A 14005-nucleotide genomic window follows, 5' to 3' on the forward strand; every position below is an offset into this window, starting at 1 on the left:
GGTAATGAACATTGCTGTTGTTCAGAAATGGGAAATCTAAATTTAAACAACCAAACACATCAATCAAACGTAAGACTCAGGGTCTGCACATGCCCTATTATGAAAGATTTGTTATAAGTTGTTTCTTTGAGACAGTTTGTCTTTTTCAGTAAAGGAAGTTACACCCAAATATAAGCATAACTGGGTGAAAATACTGAACAACCCTGTAGAGGATTAGGATGACTCGGACTTTAATGAAGCCAGGAGAACATCTCTTTTCAGCTTTTATGGCCATCTGCTTTTTAAAAGGGCACAAGAGCATTCGGCATCACAAAAGTCATTTTTGCCCAACCCAACAGGCTCCGCGAAAGTGTGAGTGTGCTAAGTACTGTAACAGCGATTCTGAAAATCCAAACCGCGCACATTAGTCACAGTTCCTTCCGTCTGTGTGGTCTAGTACAAGGCAGAACTCTACTGACACATACCTTCTTCAACCTTGCCTCAAGTTCGCGACTGACTCCTGCAATACTTCCTGTCAGTGTGGTTTATTTCAACACAGCTAAGGCTGACTTGTCTTTAAGTTTCTTTCTGCTTTTTACCTTGGAAATATGGGTCGACCATAGCTGCAATTCTCCAATAAACTTTGTTTTAGAGTTGGTTTTCATGTTATTCATTTTAGGCCGACAGGTGAAAAGTATGATTTCAGAAAGTGATTCTAAACATTACATTATGAATTTGGAATTTTTTCACATAAATTTAGCTAGATTAGTATAATATTATTCAAAGTTCTACTGAAAATAATGGCAAGTATAAATCAGTGTCTAAAATGTATTTGTCAACATTTTTGCTAGAAAACAGACAACCAACCCCTCAAAGAAACTTTCCAGTAACACCACACTTCTCTCAGAGAGCTAAAAGCTGGCACAATACATGCTGTGGATGAGGTGCCCCATGATTGCTCCTCCATTTTTTTTAAAGTAGTAAAATGCAAAGTTGCTGGATGTGGAGCTGCACAACTGTGATTCCAGCACTCAGCAGTGGCTAAGGCACAAGACTCACTGGTGAGGGTAAGCCAGCCTAGGCTGGACAGTGAGACTCTAGCTCAAAACTCCTCTCCCTCCCTCCTCTCTCTCTCTCTCTCTCTCTCTCTCTCTCTCTCTCTCTCTCTCTCTCTCTCTCTCTCTTATGCACATGTACACACACACATCAGGGGTAGAAAAATGATTACAATATTACTTTCATTCTAAATTACAGGAATGGTTTCACTTTTTAAAGTCTTTTACCCTTTAATTTTTTATTTATTAGTTTAAAATTTTAAATTATATTTGTTGAGTGTGTTTGTGTTGTGATTGGAGGACAAGTTGCAGAAGAAACCATCATGTGGGCTCCTGGGACTGAACTCAGGTGGTTATGATTGGCAGCAAGTGCCAGTACCCCCTGAACCTTCTCTCTGCCCTCTTAAGTTTTTCCTTTCTTTTTTCTCTTTGAGTCTGCCTCTGACTCTTGATTACTAGCATGCTCAGCTTTCAAATTTTATTTTCAAATCACAAGACTATTATCGTATTTTACTCTTTGTATAGCAGTTTTAATTTGTATAATTATTCAGACAGCACGCATGAGCCACCACACCTGTCTTACTCTATAAATTATTTACTATACAAAAACTTTTCTATACAAAAACTTTTATAAAGATTGAACTGAAACCAGGTGTGGTGAACATGCCTGTAACCCAGGATCTGGGGGCAGAGGCAGGAAGATTACAAGCTCTAAGTTAAGCAGTGATAGAGGCTGTGTCACAAAGTAAAAGACTAAACTGATTTTTAATCTGTAATAATGAAAAAAGGGGTACATTGAATACTTATAGTCATATTTTTCTTTTCAATTTAATGACAGGGTCTAGCTATATAACACAGACTAGCTTCAAACTCATAATTCACTTGTCTCCTTCTTCCTTGATTATAGGTGAAAATTGTTTACTTATTGTCTGTCTGAAGAGCTTTTCTTTAGAATTCTTTTTTTCTTTTTAATTTCGGCCTGCTTTAATTCTCTTGATATTGTTTCAGTTTTCCATGTAGTGAATGAGCATTTTTTGTGTTTAGAGATCTGAAACCAGATGTGTGACTGAATATTGGTAATTTTAAATGTCATGCTATGTATCCCCAGCTGAAACTCATCCTCATTCCTCCTTGGCTTTCTGAGTTCTGGAGTGCAGGAATCACTGCTACACCCAGTGCTATTGTTTCCCGCCCCCAATTTTATTTTGTGAAAAGATGATGCAATAACATGCAAACTGGTTATTCTTTTTTTGTTTGTTTTGTTTTCTGAGACAGGGTTTCTCTGGAGCTTCGGAACTGGCTCTTGTAGACCAGGTTGGCCTCGAACTCACATAGTTTACCTGCCTTTGCCTCCCAAGTGCTGGGGTTAAAGGCATGCACCACTACGGCCCAGCTTTAGAATCCTATTAATGTTATTAACATCCTTAAATATTCATCAATAGCATTCAAGACACAGTTGATAATTGGCTATACAAGACTATTTTGATCTAATCATTGGGCCGACAAGATGGCTCAGCTGCCACCAAGTCACTAAGACCTGAATTCCTTTCTTATAACCCCAATAGTGGAAGGAAAATAAAGAAAAAATGGCCGGGCAGTGGTAGCACATGCCTTTAATCTCAGCACTCGGGAGGCATAGGCAGGCAGATCTCTGTGAGTTCGAGACCAGCTGGTCTACAAGAGCTAGTTCCAGGACAGGTTCCAAAGCTACAGAGACACCCTGTCTCGAAAAACAAAAACAAAAAAAAAAAGGAAAGAAAAACAGAAAAAGAAAAAAGAAAAAATGACTCCAACAAGTTGTCCTCTGACCTCTACACACTCAGAGACAGACACACAGCAATTCTTATTGAGACTGAGAACATCATTCTACACATTACTCAAGACCTCTAACGAAGAGACCACTAACGTAGTTGCTGTCACCAATATCGAGGACTTGTAGCTCCTTCAACACATGGTCTGTAAAGGCAAATTAGTGAGGTCCAAAGGCAGTCTGCAGTATTTGCAAGTCTCTTTCCTGCCCTTGCCTACTATTTGTATTTCAAATTTCAATCAAATGCCTTTCCTGCTTAAAAAGCTGAACCTCTCCATGCAGGGCACTTTCCCTCCATATTCACCACAAACTGTTAGAACAACTTACAATTATGACTACTTTTCGTTTGAGTTAGTAGCCCAGGCTGACCTCAAATTCACAGTCCTACCCAGCCTCCTGAGTGTTGAGATTCCAGTAACTTTTAATCGTGTTTTTCTTTTCATTACCTAACATATTCTGAGATTACAAAAAGAAAGAAAAAACCTCACAGCCCTTTATGGTCTTAGCGTTTAGGTCAGTCATTGATGTAGGAAGTGGGTAAAAAGATGTCTGTTCACACATAGCAACGTAAGAAAAACAGTCGGAGCCTGCTGCTCACTATTTAAACATTTTTGTCTCTCGTCTTTCTTTTTTTGGAGACAGGATTATAGGGTCTTGCTGTCCTCCCACTTCTGATCCTTCTCTATCAAGTCTTCAAAGTGCTAAGGCTATATAGTTGTGTGTCTGGCTTGTTTTCATCTTTTAATGGAAGCTACAAGAATATACAGCCTGGGCTAGAGAGATGGCTCAGTAGTTAGCATTGGCTACTCCTCTAGAGGACCAGGGTTTAATTCCCAGCCCCCACAGGGTGACTCACAACCACATGTAACTCTAGTTCCAGATCTGATGCCTTCTTCTGACCTCCATGGGCACCAGACACATACACATACATGCTGGCAAACATTCATAAACATAAAATAAAAAAATCTTAAAAGAGCCTATATAATTAAATACAATCTGACGATGAATCAATAGCATCTATGAGTTATGTCCTGCTTTGATTTCACTTCCTGCTAATTCAGCTTCCTTTATTTTTTTTTCTTTTTAAAGACAGTCTTGCTCTGTAGTCCATGCAGACCTAGAACTCTAATGTAGCCCAGACTAGCTACCTCACAGCTAGTGGCAATCCTGTTTTACCACTGCCCCCTACTTACCCCAGGTGCTACGATTATTACAGTCATGTCCCCATGTTAAATAGATGCGCGTGTTAAATAAATTATGCCCAGTTAAATAGAGAATTTAAGAAACTCTCATGGAAGCTGGGCATGGTAGCAAAGTATGTAATCCTAGACTTGGACAGTGAAGATAGGAAGATCATGAGTTCTAAGTCATTCTTGGCTACATAGTGAATTTGAGGCTAGCCTGGATTAAATGAGGCTCTGACTCTACTAAAAAAAAAAAATCAAAAAGGAAACTCTTGTAAGTAAAAGCACATATGATACAGTATATATTGCAAAGTTCATTTTAGCATCCAGAAACTGGATTTTGAAGTATTCTGTAAAACTTAGACCAGACCTAGGTAAACATGTTTACTAGAGGAAGTTGTAACTATGCACTTATAAAGGAAATTTTTTTAAAATTTGTCTTTACATTTTAAATGAATTCCAACTGCACCCAAAGTAGCTTCAAGTAAAGCTAAGATGGCTTTGAACTCCTGGTCCTCTTGCTTTTTCTTGCTAAGTACTGGGACTAAGGCATGAGCCAACAGGCCCATTTAAAGCTACAGATTTTACTGTTTTGTTATTTCAGCTAGGAAAGCTAGCTGTGGAGAATCCAGGATTCATCTGCCTCCAATACACAGCAGTTAGGGTTACAAGCACTGAAGCCATGCCTGTCTTTTTATGTAAGTACTAGGAATTTGAATTCCATACTTCATGTATGCAAGAATCATGCTTACCCCTGAACCATATCCCTAGATCCCTAAAACCAGATGTTAAAATCTCATATTCTATGCCAGAAGCAAAGGCCTGTATTTTGAGATCTGCATTTTGGTTACAGCCATCTTAAGCTCACAAGTTAAGAAAGATATTTAGCTCTATCCCCTCTGCAGGGTCTAGGAAATTAACCTGGCATCTTATCTCCTAACAGAGACCTGCAGGCACCAGGCTCCGGAACCTATTAGCATTTTCCTTGGTTAGTCAACAATTACAGACCCTCAGTATTTACTTATCAGCTAAGGATGTCTCCGGACCTGAATTCCAGCAGACCTGAGTTTCCTGACACCCTTCCCTTCCCCGCTTTGCCCGTTTGCTATATAACAGCTTCTGAGAAAGAATAAACAAAACGGCTTGATCAGAAATCCTGTCTTGCCGTCTTTTCTCATGTCTCCTTTCATTCCTCTCCACTAGGTTTATCAGGGACCCCCGTTCGTATCCCGCGGGTCAGGATAATTCTATATCAAGTCAAACACTATAAAGAATTTAAATTAGTGAAACAACAACAAAAAGGCAAAGGGCACGACTTTTAGGAAACAAAAACAAATTGAGTTTCTGAATCTAGGGAAATAAAATACCTTAGCTGACATTTCCTTTCTCCTCACAGTATATAAATTTTACAAAGGCTAATAGAAAGTACCTTACTTTGTTAGGTCTGGTGGCACACATCTGTAATTCAAGCACTTGGGAGGTGAAGGCAGGAGGATCAAGAGTTCCAGAATATCCTCAGCTACATAGCTGAGACCAGTCACAATACATGAAACCTTGTTTCAGAAAACAAACCAAAACCAAAACAACAACAGCAACAAAAACAGAACAAGACACACAGGAGGAATGAGAGGATGAGGCTCAGCGGTAGAATGCGTGTCAAGCATGTGTGAGGCCATGGTTCAATCCTTAGCACCACACAAAAGTACTTTATTATGACGCATTTTCATAGGAGTTACGTAATAAATAAGACATAATTTTAGCCAGAGTAAAACCTAAGGAATTACAGTAGGCCATCGTTTCAGGGACACTGCCTCAAAAGCTGAGATAATGAACAAAGTAATAGTCTTAATAAGAACATCTAAGAATTAGAGAAAAGCAAACCTATTTCATTCATTCTAGTATTTCCATTTGTTTTGTACGCTGAATCTGTAAGAAAGACAGCAAGAAAATGATTAGAACCGAAAAGGGAAAGCAGCATACAGTTCCTTAACCACAAGCTCAGATGAGCCCTTATCCTCTTAAAGGCAGCAACAGAGATCTAATAGAAAAGACCAATAAGCAGAAAAGAAAGTGCAAGCAGATTGTATGGAGCAACCATTTAAGGACTTCCAAAGTTTTAGTCAAGGGAAAATTCGTTGAGGCCCCAACATTTTATAGCTCCGTGCTATAAAGCCTTAGTCTTGAGTTTTTTGTTAGTAATATACTGAGAAAACTAAAAAGTCCTTGACCTTAATTTGAAAGTATCATGCAAGCACAAAAGAACCACAGCACCACATAAGAAATAATCTTGTAAAAACAACCCAGAAGCCTTTTATATCCATCAATATGGAAAGATATCTTGACACATGTGAAATGAAGTGGAAACAAGCAGCAGGAAGAACAGAATATTCACTGATCCAAGCTATATGTTTAAAAAGGAAGACCGCAGTAGACACAGCTCTGGTAGAAAGCTTGCCTAGCATGTGCAAGGCTGTGGGCTCAAGCCTCAGCCCTGTCAAAAGATGCAGGTGAAAATAACTATCTCTCCTGATGTTAAGGCAGGGTGGACAACAAAGGATGCAGAAAGACTTCATTCGTTTTACCTACCTTAGGCTGGCCTTAAACTCTCTGTAGCTGCCGGGCGGTGTTGGCACATGCCTTTAATCCCAGCACTCAGGAGGCAGAGGCAGGCGGATCTCTGTAAATTCGAGGCCAGCCTGGACTACAAGAGCTAGTTCCAGGACAGGCTCCAAAGCTACAGAGAAACCCAGTCTCGAAAAACAAAACAAACAACAACAACAACAACAAAAAAACCTCTCTGTAGCCAAGATGATCTTGGTTTCCTGATCCCCCTGCCTCTGTCTCCCTAGGATTAAAGTGTGCACCACCATGCCTGGCCAAATTTTGATCCACAAGAATAAACGTCTCGTCTAGAAGTTACATTGTCTTTATAAGAAAGAGTTAAATCAACAGAGTGATCTCTTACCAGATCTTGGGCTTCTTAGTGGGGGTCTGCATAAGTTACTTAAAGGACCTTCACGCATCACGGGTGCAGGGAGAGAAAAATATGTGAAACATAAGATTTAGTATGCAATCATTCTCATTTGGTCAAGGAGGTTTCCCAAACTTTGATTATGATCGAGAACTAAAGGCAAATTTCTCTATAGGATGGCCTCCTGGGAACTACTAACAACAGTAAACTAGAGTAAATTTACCTCCTATATAAAATATATGGTCTTGAAGAAATGTAGCTTTTTCAGCTTGTATTAGGCCTTGAGTTCAATCCTCAGCATGCCAAAGTAGGGTGGGGTGGAGACCAAAATATACATTATATCATCAACTTGATTGTCTATTCTTTGTGCCAGATTGGCCTCTGCTTATTTTGGAGACAGGTTTCACTTAGTAGCATAGGCAAGCCTTATACTGGAAAAACTCTCCTGCCTTGGCCTTTCAAGTTTTGGCATCACAGGCATGTGCTATCACACTTCGTGATATATACTTGTGATATATTTTTAGAGTTAACATAGTCTGTTCAACTATTTAATCAAGTATATGACCAGGAATTGGATAGACTAATTTTAAGTAAAATTTTAAGCTAGCCATATTTCATTTCAGATGGTCTTAGTTCAAAGGTAAAGGGTTTGTGATAAAGTCATTTGTATAAAGATACATTTGCTTAGGCCAGTGAGATGGCTCCATGGGTAAAGGCACTTGCTGCCAAATCTAACAATCTGAATTCAATCCCCATGACTCACATAGAGATAGAAGGGAATCTACTTCATAAGGTTTTTCTCTGACCTTCACAAGTGCCCAGTGGCACCTACACACATCACAGACACACAAGAATTAAAAACAAAACAAAACAAAAAAACCTTCAGTAAACTATTAAACATAACATGTAAACTATTTCCCTTTTAGAGAGATCTTAAACATTTCTGAAATCATACTATGTAATTATGGCATGTTATCATAAATTACGAGGAAATTGGCAGTATCTTTTCTCTTCGGGGTGGTACATAAAGCAACGATGTGGGACCTTACTACTGATAGCCTGGGTTTAAGGAATCATAGGAATAAGCTGACAGCACTGAAACGCACTGTGCCGGGGTTTTAGCGTGCAGAAACAGTAGAAGGCACAGTGACATACCGTTTGACACTTGATGAGTTATTATCCGAGAGTGAAAGTGAGGGTGTGGGGAAAATGGAAAGGTTTCAGGTAGACAAACGTGAGCCTAAGTTTTAGTTTAGTCACATACCACGCGATTGTCGAGAAGAATCTTCGGTACTCGGAGCTCTAGCTTTCTCATCTACTAAGGGGGAGAATACTTCCCTACAAGGTTGTGAAGATTAACAAATACAAAGTAGCTGATAGTTGAACTCAATCAATGGTTCACGCTCGTCTGTCCTTGGAAATACCACTTGGCTTAATTTAGAAAACTGGTAAAGGCTCACAAAACTCTCAAGTGTTGAGTTGTAGTTCTTGGTGAGCCCTTGACAGGTAAAGAGAAAAACAAAAAAACAAATTATTCTTACTTGAAGTCTCTGGTGTTCTGACAGTTTTCTTTGAGGTTGTTTGGTTTGTAACAATTTGGGAAGAAGATTCATCCTCTGTAGAAAGGACAATAGATAAAATACGTTAAACGATCTGGGAGAAATCAAGGCACAGAGTCTGCACATTTAACAGAACAGATCCAAGTACTCAATTTCTCTAGTTTCAGAACTGGAAATTGAACTAGTCAGAACTCTTTTTCAAGACAGGGTTTCTCTGTGGCTTTGGAGCCTCTCCTGGAACTAGCTCTGTAGACCAGGCTGGTCTCGAACTCACAGAGATCCACCTGCCTCTGCCTCCCGAGTGCTGGGATTAAAGGCGTGAGCCACCATCGCCCGGCTAACTAGTCAGAACTCTTATGAAGACATAGTGTAATGAGGCCTAGAGAGACGGCCCAGTAGTTAAGAGCATTAGCTACTCTTTCAGAGGACTGGAGGATCCAAGTAACGTCAGTTCCAACAGACCCGATATCTTCTGGCTTCCAAGAAAGAGTACCTGCTCACAAGTGTGAAAATTTCTTTAAGGAAATTTGATTCACTTGTGACTTAACTAAAACTACAGTACACACACAGATACACGCAAATGCCCAGGCACACATATAAGTAAAACAAAATATAAACTATTAATTGTTGCTTTACAATAAAAATGTTACTTTAGAAAAAAAGAGACAGGCAGATCTCTGTGAGTTCAAGGCCAGCCTGTGGTCTACAGAGTTAGTTCCAGGTCAGCCTCCAAAGCTACAGAGAAACCCTGCCCTGAAAAACTAAAAAAAGGAAAAAACAAAACAAAACAAAAAACCACAAAAAAACAAAATTAAAACAAACAAAAAGCAAAACCACACAAGCCAAGCGGTGGTGGTACACGCCTTTAATCCCAGCACTAGGTGCTACCTGGTCAACAAAGTGAGTTCCAGGACATCTCCAAAGCTACAGAGAAACCCTGTCTCAAGAAAAAAAAAAATTCAAAATTGATGAGGATTAAGCAGGTAGAAGAAATGTTTAAATCCTTTAAAAATGTCCCAAAAGGTAAAATTTATTTAAATAAGGAAGCTCTTAGGGAGAGTCAATAAAAAGTAATACAGTTACATTGCCTCCCATGTGCAAAGAACTAAATTACTATGAGGCATACATGACAGGTTCCTGTTTTTCAAGAAGTTTATCATCTTAAAAGAAACACTACTAACATATATATGAAAGAAAGTGTCATGTTGCATTCACAAGGACGTACATATCTGTAGCATAAATAGCCCCAAAATCAACAGGTCTTCAAGTGTGTCAGGATTTTAGGGGCAAGGAGGTTAAACCTGCGAGCCGTCTATTGTGCTCCAAGCTGAATATTCACTACTTTTATAGATCTATCAATGTCTACTACCAGCTATGTCATTCCATTGTGACTCAAACGCTCCAAAATTTTACCTCACAGGTGATTTTCATGGGACTTACTGGGAACCACTTGTGACAACTCAGTTATATCTGACATCAGGGTGTGGAAGGATGTCTTTAAGGAAATTTGATTCACTTGTAACTTAACTAAAACTACAGTACACACACTGTCGGCAGTTGGGGGTTCACTTAGAAGAAGCTTCCCTAATTAAAAGAACTTTGTTTTATTTCGGTACTTTGTCGGTCTTGATTTGTTTAGGTACTTGAGGTTACAGGGATGGCCTTCAAACGGGGGCGGGGTGGTTAGAGACCACCACACTTGGAGTAAAGTCACAAACCAATTCATTAAGGTCGGCTATTCTTCGTAGCATTCGCCTAGAAAACAAATCTTTTCCCCAGTTTTGCCGGGAAGAGAAATAGACTGGAAAGTTAACTTAAAACCATGATTCTCTGCTTGGGACTCGGTGGCCCCGAGATTAAAAAAAAAAAAAAAAAAAGGAAATGGAAGTGTGGAAGTGGCTTCGATAGAAGCCTTCGCAGAGGGGACGGAAACGAAACCGAACCTAAAGTAATTTTGGATTCCCGACAATGGCTTAATCGCCGACGCTAGCAAAAGCCAGCAGAAAGAGGCGACCTACACTCCCCTAAAGTGATGCCCAGCGACAGGGCAGAGCTCCCCGTATCCGCTCCGCTCGCTCCGCACCACCATCTTTCCCCGGGTCAGTGCGTCCCTCCCTCCTGAGGGTCCGGGTGGACTCAGCCCCGGAGTGCGCGCCCAAAGGGCCGCGGCCACCCCTAGCTAGTCGACGGGGCCGGACTCCACGGGGGCGCTCCTCCCGCCGGCCCGTGAACGCCACTGCGCACGCCCGGGAGCTGGCAGCTGAAACTGTTATCTCCGCCGTCCTCACCTGAGGACTCAGAGTCCCGGAACCCTCGCCTGCTCGTAGTCGGAGACGCCTTCGGCTGAGGCTGCTGTGAGAACTGCTCAATCCGGGCCGCCCTTCGCGTCTTCATCTCCTCGGCTTTCTGGGGTCCCCGCCGCCTCCGTGGTCGAGACCGAAGATTGTAAGCGCTTTCTCTCACTTCCTCTTTCGCAGAATCCGGCCGGAACTTTTCTGGCGGGGTTCGTCTTCCCCCCGGGGACCTTTCTTTGGCCACCCGGGGCTCGAAGTCGCCGTACACTTCTGGCGGCTCTTCTGAAAACCTCACTTCCCGTCGTCCGGGGCGCGACGGATACGTTCCGTACGCAGGCGCGTCACTGCTCTCGCCATTTTGAGGGGCGAGCCTCCGCCTTAGTTCCCGGATGGGGGCTCTGGGTGTGACGTCGATGGCCCATCCTTCCCCCAGCCCCTCGGTCCGCCTCCTCTCTCCCTCCATAATTGTTTACGTAGCTGTTAGTCCGTTGTGGGGTTGGCTTTGCCGCCGGTAGAATCCCCTGCAGGTGGTGGTGATGGCCTCGGGGAGGTTGTCGTAGTGGTCAGGGAGGTAGTTGAGAGTCGCCGGGGCCGCCGCCTGCGTCGTCGCTAGTGTGCCACAAACCAGCCTCTGGGCCCATGGTGTGTCCTGCGGGCTGTGGGAGAGGCAGTGCCCGAGCTGGGTCAGCTGCTGTGGGTCACTCCCGCCTCCTGGCTCGAGACACCAAAGAGGAGGAGAAGGCGGAGGAGGACGTCGCTGTCCTTGGCCTTGAGGGAGGGAAAGGTGGGGGCGACGAGGAGGTGGTGGAACAGGTGGCCCGTGCCAACTGTTGGTGTCCCGTTGCCCTCCCCCGCCCCCCCTGGAGGCGCTCGCTGGTCCCGGGTCCCAGAGGCTCTGGGAAAGGGCGAGTTTCCCTTGATCCCAACTGTTGCGCAGTTTTCCAGTTACTCCTTCTCCGAAGTCCCTAGGAGGAGGAATGATCGGAGATATTTTTGCATGTCATCTTACAGCGAAAATTATAGTGTTAAGCACCCCCAGTTTAAACTTTTAACTCACTCACGGGCCCTTTAAAATAGTGTTGAGTCATACTCGTTAGGTGGATTTCCATTTTTGAAGCGTAGCCTAATTTAAACCTTATTCCTGAAGTTTGACATGGAAGTTCTGTTCGAGCAGCACGGTTGGGAAGACTGAATGCTGCCTTAGGCACAGTGTAGATGAACAGGTACCGGAATAAAAGCAGTAGTACGATTTAGACGGCCATTTTACTTCGATTCTAGATGTGGTATTTCTGCCTTTCATTTATTAGAGTTTCTGCATTCACAGACTATGAAAACATGGACAAAACTGTCTCAATTTTGTATACCATATTTACACGTATAATCCAGAGGTTTATAACTAAATTTAGACAAACTGAAGGAAGTTCAACTTACTTGTAAATCTGAGTTACTATTAAGAGAAATTCTGCTACACTCAAATACATAGCATGTCTCCTTGGAGAACTTTCTATGATATAAATGAATAGACACCCCCACTCCCGCAAGTACTGGGAACTGAACTTGGGGCCTCAAGCTTACTAGGCAGGTGGATTACCAATAAGCTGGATCTTTAGTACTAAAGGAATCAATTTTAAGTTTTTGTTTGGAAGCCAATTAACAATGATTTTGAAAAAAATTGTGTTTCCTTTTACAGTATTTTAAATAATGACCTCAAATTGTTGCTCAAACTTATGCAAATTCCCAGTTATTGAAATTTTCACTGGTAGTTCATAAGTTTGGTCACCAACGCAAAGAATTAGATGATTTAGAGTCAGGCAGGAAATCCTTCTTGGAGCTTTGTTTAGCAGTGTTTATTATATACGAAGAAATACAGCCAGAGAAATTAGACTGTCCCCAAGGTCACAGAAATCTGCCTTGAACCCCCAAGTGCTAGGAACTAAATAAAGGTGTGGCTCACTATACCCAGACCACATCATTTTTTAAAAAATCTGTTTAAGGAAAAACGAAAGTGATACTTATTCATGGCAGCCTGGATGATTTGTGAGACTTTTTTTTTTTTTTTAAATATCAGGCTTGTGTGTTTTCAGTAATGCTTTCTTTGTAAATTTACACAATTAACAATCATAAAAATTCTTTCATACATGTACAACATTGAAAGGATGTAAATTTTATAGTATTAATATTCTAAGCTCATATTATGCACTGTGTGTGTGTGAGTTAAGAGTCTCTTTAAAACATTTACCACAACAGATGACTAAGGAAACATGGGTGCTGGCTTGTAAAACTCTGGTTTGGAGGATGCATTGAAAAAGAAAGTGAAGAGGTTTTATACATAATTGGTCAATCAGAGAAAATGAGAGGTTACAAAGATTATTGGATAATTGGCATGTATGTTATTTTGAAATAAAAAACTGCTTATAAACGGCTTATGAATAGCTTTTTAAAAGAAAAAAATGAGAATGTTAGTTTAGAGGCAGGTAGTGTTAGCATTGACATTAACAGATATTTGCTTAGGATTTTCCTTCTTGTCTAGGTTATAGGAATGAATCATCTTAATGCTGGCTTCTGCCACCCACTCCTAGCAACTCTGCAAACACCAAACTTTGATTACTGTCAGTTAAAGCCAAATTCTTGTCAAACCAGATATTCTGCTATAGATGTTTTCCCAATCTCTTTTGGGCCACCCTTGCATACTAAAAGAGATAGCATTATAAACAGTAGACTTCTTTTCCAGTAATATAAGAGATTTTTCTGGGCCATTAGTGTGGCAATCTGAGCTTTGAACTTTAAACAGTTCCTTTGGGAATTTGGGAAATGTCAAAAAATGAAGAGTTTTACTGAGAGAATTTGCCATATGTTAGGGAATATAGATACACAAAAGGTGAAATTGAAATTAATGACTGGCATTAGCTCATATGTGTAGCTAACAGTGTATCTAGAAATCATGTGCTCTTTATGTTGGCTTTCTAATTAAGCAACTTTTTTTGTGTTTTTCGAAATAGGGTTTCTCTGTAGCTTTAGAGCCTGACCTGGAACTAGTTCTTGTAGACCAGGCTGGCCTTGAACTCACAGAGGTCTGCCTAACCTCTACCTTCCCAGTGCTGGGATTAAAGGTGTGCACCGCCACCACCCGGTTGCTAAATTAAGCAACTTTTA

At 41.2% G+C, this 14005-nt stretch overlaps 2 protein-coding genes across 7 annotated transcripts in view; one reads left to right on the forward strand and one right to left on the reverse strand.

Annotated features, from left to right (window-relative positions):
• The window catches only part of Tor1aip1 (torsin 1A interacting protein 1), a 32119-nt gene extending 20288 nt beyond the window's left edge, over nt 1–11831 (reverse strand). For 2 of the 5 annotated variants that reach the window (XM_075988307.1, XM_075988305.1), the window contains exons 1-4: nt 10847–11519; nt 8541–8615; nt 6994–7041; nt 5910–5954 (exon numbers count right to left, since the gene is read on the reverse strand). In XM_075988307.1, coding sequence (XP_075844422.1) covers nt 5910–5954; nt 6994–7041; nt 8541–8615; nt 10847–11315 — 637 coding nt within the window. In that variant the 5' untranslated portion in view covers nt 11316–11519. Of the gene's footprint in view, nt 1–5909; nt 5955–6993; nt 7042–8540; nt 8616–10846 lie in introns of all 5 variants that reach the window. The other 3 variants (XM_075988309.1, XM_075988308.1, XM_075988310.1) reach the window with 3 other exon arrangements.
• The window catches only part of LOC142858701 (torsin-1A-interacting protein 2-like), a 34769-nt gene continuing 31437 nt past the window's right edge, over nt 10674–14005 (forward strand). The window contains exon 1 of one of the 2 annotated variants that reach the window (XM_075988304.1): nt 10674–11003. The gene's annotated coding sequence lies outside the window, so the exon portion shown is untranslated. The remainder of the gene's footprint in view (nt 11004–14005) is intronic. The other variant, XM_075988302.1, reaches the window with a different exon arrangement.

Source organism: Microtus pennsylvanicus, chromosome 10 (assembly GCF_037038515.1).
Source record: "Microtus pennsylvanicus isolate mMicPen1 chromosome 10, mMicPen1.hap1, whole genome shotgun sequence".
In the NCBI taxonomy this organism is placed as follows: Eukaryota; Metazoa; Chordata; class Mammalia; order Rodentia; family Cricetidae; genus Microtus; species Microtus pennsylvanicus.